This window comes from Pungitius pungitius, chromosome 9 (genome assembly GCF_949316345.1).
Source record: "Pungitius pungitius chromosome 9, fPunPun2.1, whole genome shotgun sequence".
NCBI lineage: Eukaryota > Metazoa > Chordata > Actinopteri > Perciformes > Gasterosteidae > Pungitius > Pungitius pungitius.
The window spans coordinates 3,035,880-3,060,560 of NC_084908.1; the positions used below are offsets into that span (position 1 = coordinate 3,035,880).

Genomic DNA, 24,681 nt, shown 5'->3' on the forward strand with positions numbered 1-24,681 from the left:
AGCAACACTGAAATACAGAGGCCGGTTTTGTGCAACTTCCTGCAAATGATTATGGCTGAATTCCTGTTTGCATTAAATGCACAAGCAACAAGCCTTAGATACACAGTAATGTGTCCTGTGTAAACTTCATATCGAGAACAAAATGATACGTGCAACAAATAAATAAAATCAATTTCACATTAAACGTTGGAGAAATTTACGCAATGCAAATGAAGAGAAAATACATTAAGAAGCTACAAAGTGAAGATTAAACTCCACAAAGATGAGTCCTCTATGAATAATCAGACAACTTGTTGATGAAAATGTATTTATTTATTCATTTATTTTGCAGGTAAAATGCACACTAGTCAACAGTTGTACTGTAAGTGAGCCAGAGTTCCATTCGCTGTCCCTGGCCAGATGTTTTTATGGCAGCCGAAAATAAAAAATGGGAAATGACTTTGGAAACAACAGCCTGTGCATTCGTCAGTACACACTTTCATGCCCGGAACTGCAGCTCCCATCGAGGTGCACAACAAGCATAACGCAGACATACTGTACGGGGCTAAACAATTTTGGTTAAGTTGATTTATCCCACAATGCAAAGGCCTCTGTGTTTACGCTGCTTTAAAGGGACACTGTGACCCCGTCACCAGCGCAGAGTGTGTATCCACATTTAGATAAACACACAGGGAGGCGTGTGTGAGGCGTGTGTTTCACACACTGTGCGTTTTTGTCTAATTGAGTGCTGCAGAGGATTTCCAGTGCAGCCTGCAACATGGGCCACACACACTATATGTTAAATATACATATATAATATGTACATGTATATATCAACATATGATGAGGTGCGCCATAAAAACGCATTTACGGACAAACTCAAATAAATGCCCATGCGCAGCTGTCACGGTGTGTGATATTAAGTGCACTCTTGAAACATGCACTCAGGGCTTAATCACACAAGTTAGGACAACAGGCGTCTCAGAGGAACAGTCTACGTGTAAAGTTCTGTGATTGACACATTAAGGACAGAATGAATGCAAATCCTGAGCGTGAACACACCACAGCGTGCTCTGCTCTTTATCCCAAGACGCCTTTGCAGCGTTTGTTGTGGGAAACAACCAGACTGCAACGTAAGCCCACAGTGTTGTCCTGTGTTAGGATCGACCTCTAGGGTGTTGGGGTTAAGGGCCGCTGGGTGGGCTTGGCATCGCATTAGTGGCCCTTAGAATAAAGCTTTTCATTCAAGTGGGATGTTTGCTGAGAGCTCGCACGGCTGTAAATGCGCCAGGCGCTGGCACTGCACCTTAATGCGTTCACCGGGGGGGGGGGGGGGGGGGAAATGAGCTTCCTGTGGCCCTGGCTTTAGTTTAACGTTTCTTTTCAGGGCTGATTGTTGACCAGCTTTGTATTCACCCGTATATGACCTTCACAACGAGTTTGTGAATGGTAAAGCAGAACTAGAATGACAATTGGTCCCCAAATCTCAACTGCAGCCCCGTCTGAATCCCAACAGGAAGCTGTAAAAAGCTGCTCACTCTGGACCAATCAGCATACACCGCGATAGCATCACTACATGGTCCTGGGGGAGATTCACGTAGAAGAAATGCTGTGGCGCGTCCCACAGGGAGCTAGTGGATGAGGTTGAATAAATGCAAACACCAACTTTGACATTTCATCACTTGTGTTTATTTATACATATATCTATACTATTTCTCTGTCCCCAACTAAAGACTACTAGAAAAATAAATTGGCCATAGCAGCTCTTAAGAAAGAAGTGTAAACATACCGGCCACATCAAACGTTGCCCTGTCAACCCCCCCCCCCACCAAAAAAGAAGTGTGCCGTGGACTCGTTGGTCAGCTGTTACCACCAACCTCCAATCCCCATGATGTCACACAGGGCGGGTTGGTGCACGAATCCACCCTCTGATTGCCCAGAGGCGCCTCGCGGGATTTGTCCCTAATGTCAACTTCCCTCCAGGAAGACTGTCCACGTTTATTTATTTTTTTCCGTGGCAGGAAAGCAGCTCCCACAGAAGGGACTGCACTCTGATTAACACGTCAGCCAGTGTGATGTAGCGGTTGTTTTTCTCAAAAATGAGAAGCCCTGATCTCAGATTGAAGCCGTGGTCGCCCTCCGGCCCAGTGACAGAGGGAGCGGGGGCCTCCCTCCCCCGGGGGGGGGGGGGGGGGGGGGGGGGGGCGGGCGGTCCGAGGAGCCTCGTCTGTAGCAGAGGATCCTGGTCGGTTAAAGCGACGGTTTGACATATTGTCCACTCGCTCCGTCTGAAATCAGACCCCAGAGCCACTTAGCTCGATACAAAAAAAAGGGGGGAACGACGGGGTCTGGTGTCTGCGCGCATGCCTGCGCGTGCATGTATGAGCTTGTGTTGGGGGGGGGGGGGGGAAACAACCACACACACACACACACACACAGACACGCACAGGACACGAGGGAGAAGGGGGAGTGTGTTTCTAGCTGCAGGGAGGGGAGGAGAAGGGAGGAGGCTTGACTTTTCTGCACTCTCTGAAGTCTGAATGCAGCGAAATAGTACAGTTAGTGATTCGCATTCTCTCCATTCAGGAATTTCTGCAGCATAAACAGGGTGCACACTTGAACGTTTTAGCAAAATTGAATGCCTGAAAAGATGTCTGATTCTGGAGTCAATCCGCACTTGGAGGGGATTATTTCAGATTTTGAAGGTTTGTTTCCTGTTTTTCTTTCATTTTGAAGATGAATGAGTTCACAGTGTGCCAGAACGACTGTCAGAAGTTTGTGAATGAATGGTATCGATATTGAACAATGTCTTTGAATTGCGTGTGTCGGTGTGTTTAGTAGTGTGCATGTGTGCATGGTACAGTTAGAGACAAGGTGCTGAGCCTACGCAAGCCAAGTCCCTGTAGCCTTTAGTCTGATTATTGCCAAGTTACATCGACAATACAAACAAACAGGACTGACGCCAAAGTGCTCCTTCGCTGGGAGGCCCTCAGCAGGAAGACAGTGAAAACATCAGCGTTAAGAACTAACATCTGTCCAATCTCCTCGTACGACATTGACAACTTTGTCCCTCTTTTGTTGGCGAAGCCGGTGTGGAGCTGGCCTTAATTCCCTTTGTCTTGCTCTTCCTTCCTGTTCGTCCTCCGGTCAAACCACATCCCTCCAGCTGCTGCTCACTGCGAGATGTCACGGACATCTGAAAAAGTATAAATCTTCACCGGTATCCCAATTCCTGGAGGTACCTTTCAATCCGTATTTCAAGCAGTGTTTGACCAGCAGCACAAGCATCCGTCCAGTAACCCGATGGATTCATTTAATAATTAGTTGACGGCTAGTCGTCCTCTCTCTCCTGTCTGGATGACATTTTGAGATAAAGGTGCTAAATAAAAAACCATGTAGGGTTCTTGGGTTTGTCCCTTTTGGGTGCTGTTGTAATCTTATTTTTTGAGTACCTTAAACTTAGACTTCTGCCTAGAATATGACCCACGAGTCTCTCTACGGAGGTTTTTTCATTCACTTTTCATCTGGAAAGGGTGTTAACGAGAACTCACCCAGTAAGTTCTCCTGGGAAACCTCTTGTCCCGAGGATATAGAATCCAAACCGGGGCTCACAAGAGCAAACTTTTCAAATGACCTTTTATATCCTTTAAGTCTTTCTCTACCCAAGCAGGAGTTTTGTTTTAACAGGTAAGCCTGGGACAATGGGAACTAAGTCCAGTGTTTTCAAAGGGCCTGAGTTTTTGTGGATGTGGCTGTGGGGATCTTTTTATACGCATGCTTTCAACAATAACTCTTTCTTCAAAAAAGGGAACCTGCATGAAAGAAGGTCGGCGGCTTGTCCGCATGTCTGTGTGTATTTGGGAAAGACACTAAACCCCAAAATTGCTGCACTGGACACTCAGGAAGAAACACAAAAAGGGAAAGGCACACTTTAGATGTAATAGTTCCTCTTGCGTGGACTGTTATTGAAAAGTGTTGATAGAAACCACCAACTACACGCTGAAACCATGTTATGATTTTCCAAAAGGTAGAACGTGTCTGCTGAATCCAAGAGAATAAGCCCATGTTTGTGTATACACAGAGACTTTGTAGACTCGTACGTGGATTCCTGCTGTGGCTTCCAACCTAAACTGAGCTTTGAGTCCAAGTATTTTGCACTGATTCGGCCTGAAGGTGCCATGTTGTTGAGGGAGAGTGGCATTCGGACATAGACATTAAAAGGAAAAAGCGCATGTGTGTGGTACACAATTTTTAAAACCACACCGGAATGGCTCAATGGCGTTTGCTCGTACGGGGGGGGGACCGCGTCAGAGCATTTGTGTAAGAGTTGTATTTTTCCAGGCTGTTTGTTACACAACAAACATACACACTGACTATCTGACCAGATGTAGACGTATTCTGTCATTTCAGCTGGTATTCTCCTTCCCTCCTGTTGAAGGCCATCTTGGGCTGAGTGCAGCCTGACTCTGTGTGCGTGTGTGTGTGTGTGTGTGTGTGTGTGTGTGTGTGTGTGTAGAAATCTCGCCTCTCGCTTCTGATTAAGATTCAGAAGGAAGAAAAGATTGTGAACCGCCGCCAACTTCACCTCTTCCATCACGTGTCTCCTCTCTTCACAAAACCCCCCCCCCGACACCCTCCAGGACCGCTTTGAGGGCGGACCCACAGGGTGTCGGCCGGACTGGCGGGCGAACCCTGCGCGGTGGATGTGAAACGCCGAGCCGCACCGCCGGGGCAGCGGGAGGGGAAACGTGTGTTTGACAGTGTGGCCTCACGGTCCGGTCTGACCTAAGAGAAAATGCCGTACATGTGGAATTATATCTCGCTGTTTGGCCTTGTTTTGTTAAATAGCAGGTTTGTTCCTGGTTTGGCCACGTTGACTTGGCGGGTGCTGACGTCTGATTAACTCCACTGTGCATGAACTGGTTTCATGTAACCCGTTTTTTTTTTTGACAGTGTAACTGTCTTGAATTCTTGACTTATTGTTTGTGGCTAGAAATACCAGACCGATTAGTTCAAGGCTGTGTCTAGTGCATGTTTTATTGATTAAATTCCTGGCGCAGTGGGTTTCTTGTTCTTACTGTAACGTATGTGCTGAGTTCACCTTCAAAACAAAGTAAGGACGTTAAAAGATTTATGTTCACAGGCGTCAAGGAGACAGAAAAATGAATGCTGATTTAGCTTTTTAGAGACCTTTTGTTTGAAATATTTTTTCACATTAAAAGCCTTCCAGTAGTTCAGGGGCACTTTACTTGTTAGGCTTTTCTTTTGGAACGTATGCAGGAAGTGGGATATCATCATTATTATTATTATTATTGTGCATGGGATTTGTGGAGTAAGGTATTAGGTCAAAAATAACAAACAGGTGTGAAGTTTGATCCACAGACCATCAGTTGGAGAACAAAATGACATTATTATTATTATTATTATTAACACTGGAATGGAAGCATAACTAATCCTTTTTTAACTGCTGTCCGTCCCATTTCTCAGCGCGTCTCTCTGTCTCAAGTCTCTTGTTCCTCGTCTCCCTGTCTCCATGTTTGTGTTCCTCCCTCTAACCGTCCACTATCTCCTCTTCGTGCATATGGGCCGAGATGATACTGTGTGTTTTGCGTTCATCGGTGGGGACGTCCTTGAGAGAGAAAAAGCGATGACGCTGGTGATTAAGAGGGCCACCTGGGCCGCATTATAGGACGAAGGACCATGAACTGAAGCCAGGATACAGCTGCCTCCATCTTTGTTTTTATTGTGCAAAACCCCCCTTTGCTATGTTTTGCGTGATATAGCGCACACTGGGCGGTGATGGGTAGCTGTGGGACGTGGGGGTGACGAGGCTCCTCGCTTGCAGCTCATAGTCTGGGAATGCTGCTTCAATGGGAACGACACTCCTTCACCCGTCTGTCAGTACCACACTCCGTCCTTCTTGTATCTAATGTTCCGGGATCCTATGTACTTACAGCGATCATCTGAGTGAGAGATGCCTTGGAGGCCCCACCCCTGCTCCCCCCCCCCCTCCCATATCTCCATATTCCCAGACGACATTAAAGCTCAGAGAAATTCCAAATGATCCCTGCTCTTAAATCATGTGCACTCGGCTGCACGGCCCCTAAATACAAACAAACGGCTTGAGAGGAAAGCACTCAAGTCCTCTGCTGTGGTCCTATGCCTGTGGTCACATGATCACAGAGCAAAGCAGCCAAAAACAGAAATACTAATCTAAGATCCCTTTGCAGGTCACTGGCAAACAGCATCTTGGCTCAGCTGTTATATTTGTTAATACGGACCCTGATGTTCTCTCCCCGTCAGCTTTTGTTCTCGCAGCTCCTCTGCAACTTAACAAAAGTCTACAGCAGTGTCGGGAGACGTTAGCTCGTGCGGGGTTTCAGGAAAACGTGTCGGAGGCCTCCAGGGGGAGGCTCGCTTGTTCCACAATACAGTCTTAGAGGGCGCTTCGCAACCCCTCAGCTCCCAAATGAACTCTGCAGACCAATTTTGGTCGAGCCGACGTATTTTCTGGCCGCAGTTGAAAGTGACCACGGCCTTGGATTCCCTCTGAGCGATCGTAAAACACGAGGGCGAGGAAAGCGGCGATCAGAACGACACAGTCCAGTGGCGCTGCGGGTTCAGGCGCCAGCTTACAAATTGCAAATTTATTGTGTATAATTCTTTTATGTGTATCCCTATCAAAGGATTGGATTGGAAAGCTTTTTCTGTGCCCAGTGCGGGTCATCTAATGCGTTCCACACACACACAATGTGTCTACTGGAGAGTGAGCCCTGCAGTCTGAGCGTCGGTGGTCTATAGTGCAAGAAGGCAAATTGATCAAACTCTTTAAGGTCCAGGTAAAGGGTACATTGGGAGCTAGACGAGGGCTTAAAGATGTGCAAGGCGTATTGGCATGAACTCCAAAATGCTTGTGCAGATCTGTTTGTTGCCTTGAGTGTGTTTACCCCAACATTTCTGTTCTGGGGTAAACTGTTTCAAATGACGAAGCAGTTTATAGCAGCAAATTTTATTGGTGATAGTGTGCATGTGTGTGTGTGTGTGTGTGTGGAGCAGCTTTGATGTGATTGTGTTGAACTCTGCCTCCCCGAGCACAGTTTCAGAGTTCAGTGGAGATGCGCCCCCCCCCCCCCCCAAATCCATTCCTGTCATATACACTTGCTCGTTTTCGTTTTTTTTCATGAGCACGTTAAACAAAACTACAAATGGTTACGTAAAGGGAGCGGACGCACTGCAGGCCGCAGGCAGATCAAATAATCAGCACTGGGTTCCTGCAGGAAACAGGAGATCCTCTGCGGGGTGAGCGTGAGTAGAGCGGCCTAACTAGTGTGTCATTGTGATACCAGCCCCTGCCCCCCCCCCCTTTGGCACGGCCACTCCAAGACCGGAGTCAAATTCAAGTTGACTTTGAGCCATTGCACTCATCCCAAGGGTTGATCCCATCCCCGCGGTATCTTCATCTTGGACACGGCAGCTATTTGTCCCACGTCACCACTCACCGAGGGGGGAGGAGGGGGGGGGGGGTTGTGCCCTGTATCGCTGCGCTCGTGTTACTCATAAACAGGGAGAGGTTTTTTTGTTTTTTTTCAGGCTGATCGCGTGCATTGCGTACATGTCCTCAAGTCCTCTACTTGACACCAGGGCGCCACGCAGATAAACACACACACACGCGCGTCGCGGGCGAAACAACAAATCACAATGACCTAAACGTGGAGCCTGTTAGAGTTCAGTGAGAAACCTGCTGCTCGCGAGGGGGATGTAATAAAGTCTGATAATTATGGCCTAGTGGCGAGTGCACGCTGAGTCCTGTGTGATGCCAAACGTAATGGCCTCATAACCCCTCCCTCAAACCTCGAAACCTCAGGCGCTGCACTACGGCACCTGGATACTGTTCATAATGAGTTCTAGAAAAGGACTTTGTTTACTTCCTTGTACATTGGTGCAACCTTTTTAAAAATGTTTTATGAGACTGTTCCCATTTGCATGGTAACATGGTGACGTATGTCAGTTAAGGTTTTTTTTTCAATTTCTCCCCTGCTTTTAATGGGCAGCTGCAATGGCTCGTTACTTTTCAGATTTTACATTCAGAAAACATTTAGACATTTAGTCATTTTAGTGACCTTGCATTGATTCACATGTCTTGCATTGCATCGAAGATCCTCTTAATAAGCTAATAATTCACTTAATGTCGAAATCACTGTTTCTTCTATTCTATTAAGTCCCAGCAATAGTTTTTTATTTCCATTGACCATATTTTTTTGTGATTCATCGTAGGAGATCCAAAGATATTCGGTGTGCAGTCATATAATAGATAGAGAGACAAGTGGAAAATCCTGAACTTTTGGGATGTTTTAAAATAACTCTCGTACTGAATAAACTATCAAAGCCCCTGACTGTGTTTGTCCCTCACATGCAGCTCTGAAGAGGTCCTTTGAGGTGGAGGATGTGGACACCTCCTCGCACTTGTCCCCCGGCACCCGTCGGACAACCAACTCCCCCCACCGCAACACCGCCATGTCCCCCACCAGCATCTACTACCGTGACCTGGGCACCGCCCCCCCGACCGCCGCCGCCACCGCCGCCACCGCCGCCAACAACAACAACCTCAACTTTACCCAACCCCGCTCCATCATGGGCGGAGGGGGCTCCAAGACCCCCGAGCCTGTGTCGCGCCGCTCCGAACTCTCCATCGACATCTCCTCCTCCTCCTCCTCCTCCTCCAGCAAGCCGCTGGATAACGTCACCAGCCCCGCTTCCCAGCGCTTTGCGGCCAACAGCGTCCTGAAGCGCCCAGAGGTCCTGGGCCACTCCAAGACCCCCGAGACGAGCCACAAGAGGGAGGTCACGTTCGCCAGGGCGCCTTCCGACTCCCCGGCGACCCGCCGCAACGAGGGCAACCACCACCACCACAACAACAACAACGGCGCCAGCCGGGCCGCCGAGCAGAACCACGGCCGCAGGTTCGAGGCCCCCGCGGGCGGAGACGTCCGCAAGCCCGACATCAGCATCACCAGAGCTCCCCCGGAAAACAACGGCCACCACCTTCCTGTGCACCACCCGCACCACCCTAACCCTCACCACAGCGCCATCGTCACCACCTTCCGCTCCTCCTCGCCCAGTCACGGGCGTAAATCCCCCAACCCTGACAGTAAGTCTCGTTCGTCATGACACACTGACCCGTGCTGCTTCCACTCGTATCCGCACTGAAAAAAGACAAAGAAGTTACGATTTCATTCAGGATTCACACTTTTAAAGTATGAATTAATGCATTGATTGCAATTCCTTCTCAAAGGTCATGTAAAGCGTTCTTATCCAGCATTGGTTAAATCGAGGTCAATCAATGCTACACAGTTCTTACTCGTTACGTTCATTCATCAGATGTTCTGTAACAAACAGCCTTTTGTATTTTATTAACACATTAATAGACACTTTCTGTCCTTGGGTACACTGCGAATATCTCAGGTTTATACCATAACATTTCTACACTGTAGCTTGGCTTTTTTGCTCTTTCTTTATATTCTTTCTGGTTCTCACTGGTACTTTCTGGAATTTCCTCTGGATCTCCACATCTCCAGATCGCATGATGTTGTTGGCTTGTGTAAAAGCTGAATCAGGCACGGACTATTTTAGCATAGCAGTGCGGTGATGTTGCTCTGCAGCCCGTGTGCCTGTAGGATTGCTCTGCTGCATTGATGGGGCACTGTCATCAGTGGGAAAGCTGTCTCAAACTTAAATAAAAAAACTCTTTTAAACATTTAATTATTTGTGAAGGAAGGAGATGGAAATGATTCGACGTCCGAACTCCACTGGGTAAAAAAAACGTTCACATTTTCCAGATACAATTTCATATGGATTTTTTCTTCCCATATGTCCCTGCTAACGTCTCCACTCGCACTGAGGTAACAGACTGACCCCAGTATCACATCTCTCACTCAGAGAAAGGTCACTGACAGGAGCAGCTTGGTGATTAGTCCGATCTCTGCGTGTCTGTCAGTAACATAAGCGGCCTTAGAAGGCCTCCCCCGCCGTAGGAGCAGCAGACGGCGAGTCGGTATTTGTGGTCGTCCCCGTCTGTTCTTAAAGCAGCATTGAAAGCATGACCTTGGCAGTACAGTATCAGAAGTATGGTAGTTAATAGTAAGCAGAGTTAAAGTTGCAGTAGAACCATATGCAACAAAGACGGGGTGGTTCTGACCATGTCGTCACCCTTGCACTACGGAAAGAAACATCAGGAGATATCAGCTCTGTTCTTTAAGCTGACATGGTCCATTTTTGCTCCGTTTTTAGGTATTCACCAAGTCCCGAGGGATACTTCTGCCCGCTTAGCTGCTAAATGCTCTGTAAACGTACACTGGGGATTTCCCTGTAAACAGCTGCCTTGCGTGACCGAAGATGGCGCTATGAGAGCGGTTAGAGTGATCCAAAACAGTAACGTTGTAGATGGGGAATTAAGACAATGGGCGGACATCCAGCGGCCGAGTGGAGCTGATCGGATGAATGCTGTTCCCATGTCACTGTTTACCATCCTCTAAAGCACCTAATTCAATTACATCTTGAATCGCTCCCCATGCATTGTCATGATGTTGCCTTTGGTCTGATGGATTTTGGCCATTCAATACTCCTGTTTTGTTCCTCTATACCAACTGTAAGATGAAATGGTGCTTGTTGATGTAGTCATTTCCCACAGTATCCTCGCTGTCCCTGTGTGTCTCCACACCACGTTTCATGTTGATGCCTTTATGTTTCCACGTCAAATAACTATAAATATCCGGTCTGTCTGGTGCCGAAGGTTAACCAGGGTTCTCCTCTAGCTCATGGGGGGTGGTCCACACTTATTTGTCCACAGGGTGACCTGCCTTGAGGGGCCCGGGGGCTCTGAGTGAGGCCACCCTGCTCTGGCCTAACAAACCAGCTGAAAAGAAGCCGACAGAAATCTACGCATTGGAAATCATTGTGATATTGAATAAAACTAAAGTACATTGTTCTCTTGGTATAAGTATAATTGTTATTAGTGACAGGAATTACAAAATATATACACATATCGCCTATGTTTTTGGAAGTCTTTTTTCCAGGAGGAAATGACATCACACATGATTTGTGCACACACACACACACACACACACACACACACACACAAAGGCACACCGAATATCCTGTGCTTCCTTCCGTGTTCCTTTAGCGTGATTGTTTCCCCCACTGAGTGACCTCACCGCTGCGCGCTTCCTCTCTCAGGGGTCAGGTGATCTAAGTCGGTCCGCTTCCTGGCGAACATCTTCCGTGTACTTTGATCGCAGCAGAGAGCGAGTAACATGGGGGGGGGGGTGTTTATGCAAAGGGTCAACATGAAAAGGATTGTGAGAGCGACGCGCAGTTGTTGTAAGATACGTCAAATTGTGTAGTTTGTCGTCCTCACTCAGCAGAGGAAACGGACACACAACAACAGTTACAGGATTAGAAGGTATCCGTCACTCATTCTGAGGGCGTCTGTTCTGCTCTGCTGGGTTTCAGCAGGTGCCGAGGCTCTTCTTTTCGGACATGATTTCCCATTTGAGAATCTGTGATTGACCTTTTCTTTTGTTCTCCACGTCTATGATCTGCTGCTAGGACGGAGATTAATACAGGGCTGCAACATCCTTTCCATTGTTTATCATTCTGCTGCTTGTTCTCTCGATGAATTACTTCTATAAAAGCAAACAGTAATATGTGGCTGGAGTGGAAGGGAATATTTGGCATTCAAACATTCATTTAGCAATGTCTTCAGTTTTTTATGGGGAAGGTAGAAATGTCCACCTCAGCTGGATTACTGTTCTAAAGAAAAGAGGAGGGAAGTCAGGGGACACTTTCTGCAGTAAAGGAGAAATGTGCCTTTAAAGAGATTCTCTTGCCATGTGTTCCATGTTCCAGTTGTTGATGGTAAATCTCAATATAGCCAGAATATGCCGGCTGAACTGGAATATTTCTTTATATTAAATATATAGATTACCACATTATTTTTCCTATTTGACGTGGTGGAAGAAAGTGCAAGTGAGTCTTTTCTGACCTTCTGAACGTGGAGAGGAGGGGACAGCAGAGGGCGGGGGGGCGATTTGTCTCTGACTGTCCCACAGGTTACCAAAGGGCACAAGCGCACACACACACACACACTACCGTCATCTCAAAGTGTTTATCTTGGTTTGGTTGTCTCTGTCACACCCAAACGCACACACACACACCCAAACACACACATACATATAAATGCACACAGGCAGGGTTGGCGAAGACAATTCCGAGGTCAATCCTCTCACTGTGTACTCCGGACTGATCCCAGACCATTACTCAGCGTGACTTGTCGGCTAATTACCCAAAAAAACAAAAAGGTGGCAGAGAGGCTCAGAGAAGGAGAGACAGACTTATTGTGACAGGAAACTGCTGCTGGCTGAGAATAACGTGGCTGCAGTGGACATGTCTGTTAAGATGTGGTCTCACAATACATGGTCTCCTTTCTTCAATCAACATTCATGTAATCAATACCAAACTTTGGAGCACTATCTATTGTTTTATCCCCTTTCTCTGGAATCAAATTGACAGATGACGTGAAGTTAGGTCTGAATTAATACGTTTACATGACGAGGTAAGATGTTCGATGGAGGCAATCACAACAGATTAAGTAATAATCAATTACTTCAGTCACAAATGCAAAATACAAACACAAATATATGTTTGATAAATCATGACATGGTTACTCTAGATAATTTGCCTGGTTCCTTGTTCTGCGAAATGACTCAAAAAAATATTCCTATTCCTGCATGAAACTGCTGCATTGTCCAAAAAGAGAACAAACTAGATCAGAAAATAGCACTCCAATGTAAGAGGAAAATGTTTTTTTTTTTTTTTTAACTGTAACTCTGAGCTAGACATCAGGTTTTCTTTCTGGGACTTTTCTTTTTTTTTTCTTTGCCTTAATGTGATGCCATTCTATTGGTCCCTGAGGGAGTCTTTGACTAAGCGGACTAAAAGCGCTCCGCTCTGCTCACTTGAAGTCTGTGAGCCTCCACACTGTCACATCCCGTCTGTTCAGTTCACCCATGTCCCACGGTGATAACCGTCACAAGCGTCACTTCTCATTATTTTGAACGTTCTTTCAATGTTGTTGTGCTTTCCAAACAATCCACCGGGAGGCAGTGTATGACAGATGAAAACCTACTGACAGTTGACCCGGTGGACTAAAGCTCTATTTCCTCTATTTTTCAAGTTCTCCATGTGACTTTGTGTCCTTCTGTCCTTTCTCTCAGAAGAATGAGCCACATAATACACAGAGGGCAGCCTTTTTCCAATTGATGTTTTTTAAAGCTCCAATACATCACAAAGAAAGGCACTCATTCAAAACATTGTCGAGCAGCTCTTTGACGTGGGGACGCTAAAAGGAACTGGACACGGTGATTATGGAGGAGGAAGAGAGAAATGGGATAGGATCAGCCCTTCGGTCCCAGATAAATAGACTCCACACGCAGTTCCTCTCTCCCCGAGATAAGGCTTTCGGATGTCGAAGTTTACATTGAGCATCTGGGGGAAGTCAAGGGTTAAAGAAGTTTCCCACCACTGCAGAAGGACCTTTGTCCTCTTCCGTCATCTCGCTAAATCCCACAACTTCAGTAAACAGTTCATTCACTTTTTCCCCGCATGCTCTAAAACCAACACTGTGGCCTAATTCATTCACCTCAACATTCATGTAAAAAGCATGTTTAAACACACACACACACTTCCGGCAGGAATTTAACAAAACAGGGCAACGCACTCACACCCATCGCATCGGTCGACCTTTTCATTCGCCATGAGATAAAAGACGAACGTTAGTCCACGGGCCATCGGAGCCCGGTGGAGCGGACAGAGATAACGCTTGGACCGGGCCTTGTGGTTATCTCCGTTCTCCGGGTGAATCCTCCCTCGTGTTTATCCAGATGCAAGACTCCGCTTTGTCCAAGGAACTGATGGGAAAATCATGTCCGTTGTCTTGGCAATGGAAATGAAAGGGGGGGGGGGGGGGAGAAAAAAAACACATGACAGCGAGCCATATAGTGTTTTTTTTTTTTTTTTTTCCTGTGTCATCATCAAACCTAGTCAATTAGGCAGACATGTAATGCAAGGGTCTTCGTCAAGTGTAAACACAATGGAATATGTGAACTTGTTCTGTCTCAATGGGATCCTCGAACAAACTGTTCATTTTCACGCTTCGAGTTGTTTTAACAAAGCAGGGAGGTTCATTCGAGGTGACATCCACATTCCCTGCTAATTACGCTTGGCCCGCTTATTGGCTCGGAGACGACATACGGGAATCACACAAAGGTTTTATTTTTGAATTTGTGCGCGGACGGACAGATGGCCATGCGTGCCGCTGTCCTACTGTACCATCTGCTGCCCAAAAACGGTTCGACGAGAGCCGACGAGGGTGTGGGTCCGTCTGAGCTGAGCGTGTGTGGAAAACGCAAAGTAGGACTGTGCAAAAAACAGAAGCGACAGAAAGTCCATGTTACACCGACTGCAGGGGATTACGCTGTCGAGTTTGTCCACAGACATCATGTCGAAGCTTGTTTTTCAAAGTCTGTTATGTCCTGGTTCAGTGTCTGGCTTCTGATTGACACGCCTGGAGAAGTTGTCAGTGTTTTCATTTAATGCTTTACACCTTTTTGGTGTGTTTCCAGTTTGCAACATTTCTTGTTTGGACGCTTTAAAAAATGTGCCATTCAGTGTTCAGTTGCACTTCCTTCTAATCTTGTGTGTCACTTCTGGTTTATCTGTCTATTTGCAGTAAAACTACCCAACACACACACACACAAACATTGGAGTCAAGGGGCCGTTCTGCTTTAACAGTGCTGACTAGATTATTTCTATCAGATGGAATTGGAAACCTGGAAAATGAATCCCAATTGTCAAAAAAATGTCATGGTCCTCTGAGCAGTGACAAGCTGATGCTGGCACCGACTTTCACTGCCACCTACTCTGCTTCCAGCCTGTCGGCTTGGTAGAAATTCAACTGTTTAAGCTCTCATCTCTCTCTCTCTCTCTCTCTCTCTCTCTCTCTCTCTCTGGGGCCATAGATCGACCCAAAGAATAAAACAGCTGCACTGCTTCGGGGGGGGGGGCGGCGGACTGAACTCCTTGGAGCTCGAGTTCCCTCACCTTCCTCACCTCACAGATTTATGTTCTCGATTAGCCGAGCGACCCTTTCTCGCCAGGTGGGGGGGGGGGGGGGGGGATCGGTCCGTCAGTAGTTCACGAGCAGCTTTTATGGAGTATTTAAAGGCGCTCATGTCTGAACTGTTCGGAACGCACTCAAAACAGTGGCTGGATCTTTAATGCACCGCTAAGGTTTGCAGTTACGTGTCAATTAACTTCTTCAAAGAGCACCGTCACCGGCGGTGGAGCCTGGAGGGGGTTCGGGTGGGGAGGGGGGGGGGGGGGAACTTTCACCTCCAGCCTCTACAGTGTGAAGTACTTTGTGATGCCGTTACGGCAGACTGAAAATGTCAGTAGCCAGATGGAAGGAAGCACGCTCAGCAGTTGGAGATTTGGGAGAAAGGGCAAGTTGTTACAGACGATTTCCTCTGCGTTACGCTCTGGAAAACTAATCTGTTCGCTGTTCATTCCTGGAAAAAAACCACATTGCGCTTCATGATCTCTGCAGGTCGTGCTTCTCTGGCCCTGCGCAGGCTTCACATTGAACAAAACGAGCCTCCCAGCTGGGCAATAGGTTGAATTGCACAGAGTTGAATTGCAGTCCTGGTTCTGGTTGAATCATCCCGGTCCCCTCTCCCCCCCCCCCCCCGCACACACGCAGCGAGGGGCCAGGGATTCCCCAGAAGGCCGATCTCCCCGGAGCTGCTGTGTTTATTGTTCATTGGGGAAGGCTTTGACTCCGGAACGTCAACAGAAATAGAGTACATGTTGGTGTGTGTGTGTGTGTGTGTGTGGGGGGGGGCGGTTTGTGAAATTGGCTGCTGCTCATCTACAGAAAAGTAAAGGATTGAAACATCGGAGTTTTTTTTCCAGAGGACAGAGAAGATGGCTTCAACTTGCAGTGAGCTTCACAGCAACCAGGAGATGGAAAACATTTGTGAGTATCCGTTTGGTCGTGTCTTTGGTCTTTAGGGGAGCTCAGCTGTTTCAGGCTCATCACTCGTGCACGAGGAACAACTGGTTTCCATTAAGGCCAATCGAGTTGATGCACAATGTGCCCTCCTGGGCTGCGGATGCTGACAATGGACACGAAACATCCCGAAACATTTGTTTAATTGTGAACCTCTCTTTTTTTTGTTGTTGAAGCAAAAATCTTCGGACTGAACGCTGTTTTGCACTTCCTCATCGAGTCCATGTACGTTGAAGAAACAACCGGATGTGTCGCCCGTGAAGTGTGCTGTGGTTTAGTGTTTAAAGAAACAATGCTTTCATAGCAGTGAAAAGCTCAGTCCTCTAGGAACAAAGCAGTCCAGCTGGAAAAGCTTCGGTGGCTTTAAGGAGACAAAAAAGAAACGCTTCCTCTTAAACAGGCTCTCGAGTACTCGGAAATCAGCACCAGTTGATCCTCCCTGCGGTCAGCATCGTGCAAAAAGCTGGGAGTTTTTACTGGTTTGGTAAAGAAAAAAAAAAGAAAAAAAACACAGGCCCGAGTTGTTGTGGGGAATAAACCTGCAGCAGTGAATCATTGTGCTGTTAACGTGAGAAGTAATTAGTGTATGTGTGTGTGTGTATATATATATATATATATATATATAGTGTGTGTAGGGAGAAAGATTCGTACATGTGTGCTGTGGATGTATGTGCAGTGCTTTCAGTCCGAGATGGGGCCGAAGGTTTTGTCCCGGAGGCCCCTCCAGGACGCGGAGACAAACCTCCTCCATCCACACGCACATGCTGTCTCCATTTGCACAGCAGGGGAGCAGAAGAACCCCCCCCCCCCCCCAAAAAGACAACAGGAAGTCTCAAACAGACCCAGCTATCTTCCCAGTAGACACCCAGGCCAAGACAGATGTTCTTCCTCTCTCTCTTGCTCCTTACTCTTCTGACCCCTCCCCCTTCATCTCTATTTGTCTTTGCCTCCTCCCTTCCTCCCTTCCTCCCTTCCTCCCTCCGCACCGCGGCTGTGTCACCCAGGCTCCTCTTTTAATCAGCTCCCCATATGTGCTCGGCCCGGATTTGGTGACCTCGTAGTAAAGGGCAGCCAATCAGAGCTCCCCGATAGGGCTCAAGGCGGGCCAGTCACCGCCGCGTTTTCTGTCTTCAGCAGTTTCCCCCTCGGCTCGCATGATGATATCAAGCTACCAAATGGTTCTTTTGAGCCGCTGTGTCTCAAAGGAGCACAATTATGAAACGCCGATACAATGTCTTTATTTTGGCTTATCTGAAAGTAAAGTAACATTTTGATATTCGACTCGTACCGCGAGTCGAGTTTTCATCAGTTAGTGAAGAAGGATACGTTCTCTTTTAACTATTTAAAAGCCCCACATATTGTGTGTCCCCCTGTCTTTAAATCAAGCCAAGCTTGGTTTCTAATTGAAGTAATTTCCCGTAAATCTTTTTCTCAAAGCTTATTTTGAGGCTCACAGGAAGACTAATAACACAGCAGACCTCTCCTTTAATCTTTGGTTCCCACAAGAGGAAATGGTAACTTCAGTAACTGGCAGGTCATGAGTGTCACTAACAACATTGTTTATTGCTCAGTGAGGAGCTATAAGGAATGCCCTCTTTGCTGCAAAGAGATATACAACGTTAGAAGCTATAGTGACTCTTTTTTTAAAACTTTTAGCCCTTTTTCCTGATGATGTCTTGATGTTAAGAAAAACTAAGATTTCAATTCGAAAGACTCCCAGAAATACTTTTTAGTTACATTTCTGTCCAAAATGTCCAAAGTAAGGCCCATTAAAACATTTAACTTCCGAAGCCATCACGTTGTGGATAAAAAGTGAATGTCTCACAGACCAGAATGTGTTCGCTACCTACTGAAATGAGATCAGTTCATCAATGGAAGCATTGGGAATTAACCTCCACTTGTGAAATGATTCTAAATCCATGAAATTATTCTGGGTCGAGCAAATAATAAGGGATGACATCATTGAATGTGTTTCTGATGTAAGTCCAAGGAAGAAAAATTGCTAAAAATATTTCCCCTTACGTTTTTTTTTTCTTTCTAAACAAGTTCTGACTCATGGCTCTACTACAGCTTTGAGAGAGAGAGAGAGAGAGAGAGAGAGAGAGAGAGACCTGGCCTATTGATGAAGGAAGATGACCAAATGCACACACACACACACACACACATATTTAATTACCCTCCTCTGTGAAACAAAGCAGTGGGAGGGAGAGAGCAGATGGACAACACACACACACACACACACAAGGACCCGGGATTTTTGAAGCATATGACCTCTTGTCTTGTGCAAACCCACACACACAATGATAAACTAATAGACAATAGATGTTCCTGTATTCTGACCCAATCAGCATTTAGAGGAACCTGCTCACACAAACCCGCCCCACGAATCTCCACTGGGTTCACTTGATCACACGTGGCGTTACATAGCGCGCTGCATCCACAGTGTTTCCCATTCACTTCCTCTGAATGAGGGGTGTGACTCCCCGGGCTCTTGGGATGGCGGTCACATGACCACACTGGAGGGGGGGTTGGGGGTGTGGCCAGGGAGGGGAGTAGCAGCAATGCAGCCTTACCAGCTGGAGCTGTGATTGAGAGAGGAAGACAGAGAAGAGAAGGAGGAAGCATTGGGTGAGTTTGTTTGTTTGCATGTTTTCTGTCTCACAAGCAGAGCAGCGGATGATTTGGGTAGTGAGGAGCTGAAGGGGGGCGGGGGTGAAGAAGGTGACTGGTGCCTGCAGGCCGTCAGTGTCACAGTCAGTCAGCCAGGTGTCTCGCGTCTGCTGTGCCAAGTTTTTAAGCATGAGGTTGAGTGTGCTGTTGGCAGGAGATCTGTAGAAAACCTTCAATGTAGCGTGCAGGCCTTTCATTTGACTATTTATTTTTTTCCTCTATTCTTTCCCATTGCTCAGCCTTTTGAGAAAAGTTTTTTTTGGGGGGGGCGGGGGGGGGGGGTCAGCACTACCACTCTTAACCCCCCCCCTCCCCCTCCCTGCCTCCTCCCCTTTTCTCCCTTCCCCTACCCATTGTGTCTTCAACTCTGGGGCATGCATGGATAATCAATCTGCAGTAATGGGACCAATGTGTCGACCAATCACAAGCCCTCTCTTAGGTCTCCAGGGCCCTCTCTCTCTCTCGCTCTCTCTGGTCATGTTTTCTCCTTCAGTCTCCCATCAGGGTTTTACAGCCTCTCTTTGATCCGGTGCAGTGGATTAGCCCGGGCACTGAGGGGGCCAGGCTGTTTTTTGACGTGATTTCACTTTTGACAATCCCTTGGGCCTACTTCTCCGTGCAGAGTTTGATGACAAGTTCAAGGAGAGTTGAGGAGTCCTCTATTCAGTTTGAGTCTTTTTGAGTCTCCCACGGGGGGGGGGGGGGGGGATAGTAAGAACCGCTCATAACTCCTGCTGGGAAGGAAATTAAGTTGCAGTTAGTCGGTTAGCTTTAATCTTTGTTTTCACCACATGCTCTTTATTTATTTTTTTACCCAGTATGCATTTGGTGACTGAATAGCTGCTTTGTTGGATGCTTCTGGCAGAAGACCCAATATAGTCTTGGCTAAAGTAATATTATTAGAGCTGTTGGAGACGTTCTTGCTTTGCGCCTACCAGTTATGAGTTTTCTGTTTTCTGTGCTCGGATGAGTTTGTTTTTATTAATTTGTTAGATTTATAAGTGGACTTACCACTACCTACCAGCCACATTGCATATTCAAGTTGCACATTTTTTTCCCCCCTAAGTCCCTGTAGCAGCTTCCTGCAGAGCATCGATGAATTAAATAAAATCCTTCTGGATTCATTTCCCCTACAGAAGTCACCCTGCAGTGTCAATAGATTTGTTAGCATAAAAATTTTCCCTAATGCTGCCTGCTAGCGGATTTACACAAAGCATTATTACAAGATGCTTCACAACAGGCGCCAGTTGAAGCCACTCAGCCATTGTTTGCGTGTTGCTAATCAGATTAGCTCGTTTGATAGTGAGTAATTTAATCACCGCAAGATAAACAGTTCATTAGGATTGTTTGGGACCAACAGCGGGAAATGTATTCACACTGAATAATCCTCTTGCTGTGATTTAATACTTGATCTCCTGTCAGTCGAGTCCGGATATCATTTTCGGGAAATTTGAGATTTGGTTCCGTTTTCAAAACCGGTTTTCCGAAAGGGAAATCCGCCTCTGGATGGATTGAACCCTTTTTATTCAGTACACTTTTGCACAGTTTTTTTTTTTTTGCCCTAAAGAATTTGCCCTGGAGGCAGCGGGGCTGAGAGTGAGGAGAGGCGTGAACATATTTGACAGTAAACATCAAGCCTGTTTGTCTCCATAGTCCTCCGGCTGATGTGTCCCTATGTATGTAATCTCATGTAGCCGTGTCTTCTCCTCCTGTTCCTTCCGTCAGGTGAAGAATGTAAGTTCTCATTGTACCGTAACTCCCTTTGGTTCGCCTCACCGGCACTTCAGGGAGAAAATGACCAGAAAAAGAGCCTATTCGTCAGATGCAAATGTTGATGAGACCTCCTGGAGGGACACGCATGTTTTCTGTTTTACGTGTGTGTCGCAGACGGGGAGGAAGTCAGACGTGTCACATCCTGTTAGAGGTGACGGGTTGTGGGCCAGTCGGCGCTGGGGGGGGGGGGAGGTGGGTCACAGTCTGTGGTAAAGGCCGGTCTGCGGTGGCCTCCTCTGCAGAGCTGTGGCAGCATTAGGCGTCATTACGGGTCGTCCGTCACAGCGGCTTTTGATTCTGGGACGATAATGTTGATTTAAAGCGATTACACTCTTGACTGCACAATAAAACATGCAGGAGGGGAAGAAAAAAAAAAAAAAAAATCCCACCACTCCGAGAGCAGAAGTCGGATCTGCGCAGCGTGACACTTCACACCTTCTCTCATTAAGGAGCAGCCACCGCTGGAAAATGTCAAACCACTGGTCAAACCACTGGTGGACAGCTGGCGTGCGTGTGATTCGCTGCACCGAGGGTTTGTACCAGTTCCTCCACTTCCCCATCCTCGCTTCTGCTAAACGTTGCACGTGTGATCGCGTGCCCTCAGAGGGCTCCCGCGCTCTCTGCTTCCAGTCCGTTCTCACACGTGTGTGTGTGTGTGTGTTTTTTTTTAGCACGTCACGTGTTTTTGTTTGCTTTACCGTCTCTCCCTGGTCATGCCCCATACCTCAATGACCCCCCTCCCCCGGCCTTCACAGCTCCCCCTCTGCCTCCTCTCCTCGAACTCTTTCGGCCCCTTTCAAGGCGCAGGTCATTGTCGACACCTTCACAGGTTTCTGCACAGAGAGCCGTCAGCAGCGAGCAGGCACCATCTGGTGAGGCCAGGCTGAGACGTGATGTGGGCCGGCAGCATTCTTCAGACCCTTTCCCCCCCCCCCCCCCCCCCCCCTCTGAAGTGCCGACATGCGTTTGTGTCGGCTGCAGCCGTCGTCGATTTTGTTACCTTGAAGAAACACATCCTTTTTTTTCTTCTTTTTTTTTTTTTAAAGCTGGAGCTTTCCTTTAGGGGAGGGATTTCCTCGTGATGTGAATGATGGCCTGGTGAGAACCTCCTCCACCCATATGTCTACCTCACTGTCCCTATACCTATTGTGAGCACATGGGTTTATCTCCCTCCACCGGAACTGATTTAGCGAATCACATCATAGAAACTTAGTAAACACACTTTTTTGAAACTCACTTCTTTTTGGCCGCATATCCAATAGTTTAAGAAGCAGAGACACATGCGGGAACCAGAGCAGAGACTCTCCTCATGGGAGCCATTCTTTGTTTCTTCTTTTCTAAATAACACAGCTTCCCAAAAGTTACCGGCATGTGAGTGGACATGATACCGTCTTCTTCCAAAGCAGAACCCCATAAGGGGTGAGCGGACAGCTTTTGAACTTATTATTATTATTTGAGACGGACTAAAGACAAAGGGGCGGGCTGTGTGCTCATTCCATGTGTTTCCAGAAAATAAATTGGTTGAACATTGGATGAAGCCCGGTTTGAAACTTCACGGAAAGATCTGTCAAAGTAACCGCTTGATCCAGAAGTTAAGATAAAATAAAAACTATAAAATAGACCGGTTTTGTATATTGAGCATCAGTCATCAACCACACTTATTTGAACAGTTTGACTCATCTCACGCATGCCATGAATCTTCTTTCCCTTTCTGCAGTGTATTTACCACACCGATAACAGTACCGTACAAAATAAAGCCAGTTTCTCATGCATTTAATCTAGAAGCAGGCTTCAAAGTGCTGCTTCAACTCTAAGGAAAGTTATTTTTTTTATTTTTCCACTCAACAAGACAATAAATGCTTTGTTCCAGACTTTGGAGCATTCAAGCTTCACTCTGAGAATATTAGTGTAAAAAAGGATGGGAAATGCCCGATGGGATTTTAATGAAAGGCTTCAGAGGGGAGTGTTGAGTTATGTGTAAGTCAACAGTGGGAAGAGGATTCTCCGCAAAATCCCAAACTGCATGTGATCGGAGGGGAACGCATTGTGTTGGTTTTCCGTGAGGATTACAAATGTAGTTTTAAGGAAGTTAAATGCTTCAGGATGGTGGTTATTGATATCTTTCAGCTAAATATTTCCATGTTGCATACTTCTTGAATTATTACCACGATGCATTACTTTTCTGTGACGGCTGAGGGCAGACAAGAATCCGGCCTGAAAGCAGTTTGTGTTCTCTTGTCTGCACTGAGCTATGCTGCCGTTCAGGATTAACAATAATAAAGTGTTGGGCTGACTGAGGAAACTTTTGAGTACTTAAACTTTAAGACTGTAAACCTTAGCACTAGTGCAGTGGTTGGAAGAGCCAGATTTTGAAGCACCTTTTGAAAGACTTTAAAGCAGCTGAGCGTGAGATGTATGGACCTTGATACAAAAATAAAATCTCATTGTGCCATCTTGACACAACAAACTTTCTGGATTTTACTGGCTCTAGATATGACCAATAGAATCTTTTCACAGTTGGAGAAATTCAAATGGGTAGGTAGGTGCCATCTGCAACCTCAACCTCTACAAGGCACCAAATCCTCCACTCTGCGCCCTTTGTAGCTCCAGACCTCTTTAATGTGGAGGTGGTCTGCATTACTCGTCCTATGACAAAATATTTCAGTGCTTGAGAAAGGTATGTTAGACGAAGGAAGGCGCAAACCCCTCCGAGGCAGCAACTATCAAAAATCGGATGGATTATTCACGCTGAAAAGGGCATCAACAGGCTTTTAAGTACAGTCTATACATCCTGTGAGGCTGATGCGGATGTAAATGATGTGGTTTTGTCTGCTGTGAGCGCCTCTGTAACAGGAAACTACCATAATGCAGATAAAACACCAAATGCATGACAAACATGTCATGTCGGTGAAAGGCGTGTTGTCTTTAAACTACGGCTAGACAACACAGTGCTGTCTTCAATAATCGAAATATACACACAAAAATGTCAGAACTTAAAAGAGCCCTCATTCCGGTGTGAGTGTCGTCATTTGAAGAAAAACGACTGGAGTCTCTTTGATGGGATCTATCCTTTCATGCAAAGAGAAATCCTGCACTTGTCTCCATTCAACAAACTCTCTAATCCAAAAATACCCTTTTTGCAAGTCTGTCTGCAGTTTGAACCACTTTCATTTCAGTCAAATGGGTTTCGTCAATGCGGGGTCAGTCGAGGTTCATTAATGCACCCGCTTGGTCCTCTGCACAGGTCCAATTCCCACATCATCCATTTGAATGCACCGTGCCCTCCAGCACCTCGCCGTGTCTCTCTCGTTTAGGCTTCACTTTGCTCTTCAAAGGGAGTGTATTCCAGTAAAGTCTCACGTGTCTCGTTCTAGTTCAAGGCGCCTGGGTCCATCCGTCTCTGTGGAGCATCATCAAGCTCGAATGGACATCTGACTCACGAGGAGGCACTTTATTGTGGATGCTAATGGCTAAACTGCGGTGGTATTCAAGCGGCATGAATAACAATCGCAATTAGCTAATGACCGGGCCTCGCCGTTGGAAAGCAGTGCTGATGGCAGCAAAAATGCTCACAAGGACTATTGAAGAAGGAGGTGTGAAAGTCGAAGACTTAAGACGAGTATTAAGTCTGACTCTGGTGGCACGGCTGTCTTGTTCTTCCGTTTCCCCCTCCCAGTTCTTATTACTACGCCTGTGTATGGCGCACATGGCTCAGAGCTGGCATTGCCACGGTGCCCAGGAGGCCGTTTTTGGCTCTGTGTAAACAAGAATTCGTTGGAGGGTTGGCGACATGACACAGATTTGACAATGTCTCCGAGGCAAAAGATTAATTGATTTAAAAACATGGGGATTATTATTGTATTGATTGACCATGCGGTGCGTTTCTGTGTCTGGTGTCTTGAGGACGGCAACCCTGCAGGGATCATATTTATGCATAATCTACTGTCATAAGGCATTGACCGGATGTTCAGGCTACAGCATGGATTGAAACTTGGCAAAACTCTTTTTATTATTCTGATGAGGGGGGAGGGGGTCCCCAAAAGTTTACTCATAGTCCAGAATTGTAGCTTTGAGAAGAAGAAAAGGGTATAGAGATCACTTTTAGCATTCATGCATTGACATGACCTCCCATGGGT

General features: G+C 46.7%; 1 protein-coding gene across 7 annotated transcripts in view; it reads left to right on the forward strand.

Annotated features, from left to right (window-relative positions):
* LOC119218216 (septin-9-like) overlaps nt 1-24,681 on the forward strand; it is a 55,030-nt gene that overhangs the window by 14,862 nt on the left and 15,487 nt on the right. For 3 of the 7 annotated variants that reach the window (XM_037472463.2, XM_062564480.1, XM_037472462.2), the window contains exon 2: nt 8,396-9,127. The exons of 1 other annotated variant lie outside the window; for it this stretch is intronic. In XM_037472463.2, coding sequence (XP_037328360.2) covers nt 8,396-9,127 — 732 coding nt within the window. Of the gene's footprint in view, nt 1-2,546; nt 2,685-8,395; nt 9,128-16,002; nt 16,070-18,644; nt 18,731-24,681 lie in introns of those variants that run through there. 3 more of the 7 variants (XM_037472461.2, XM_037472464.2, XM_037472467.2) reach the window with 3 other exon arrangements.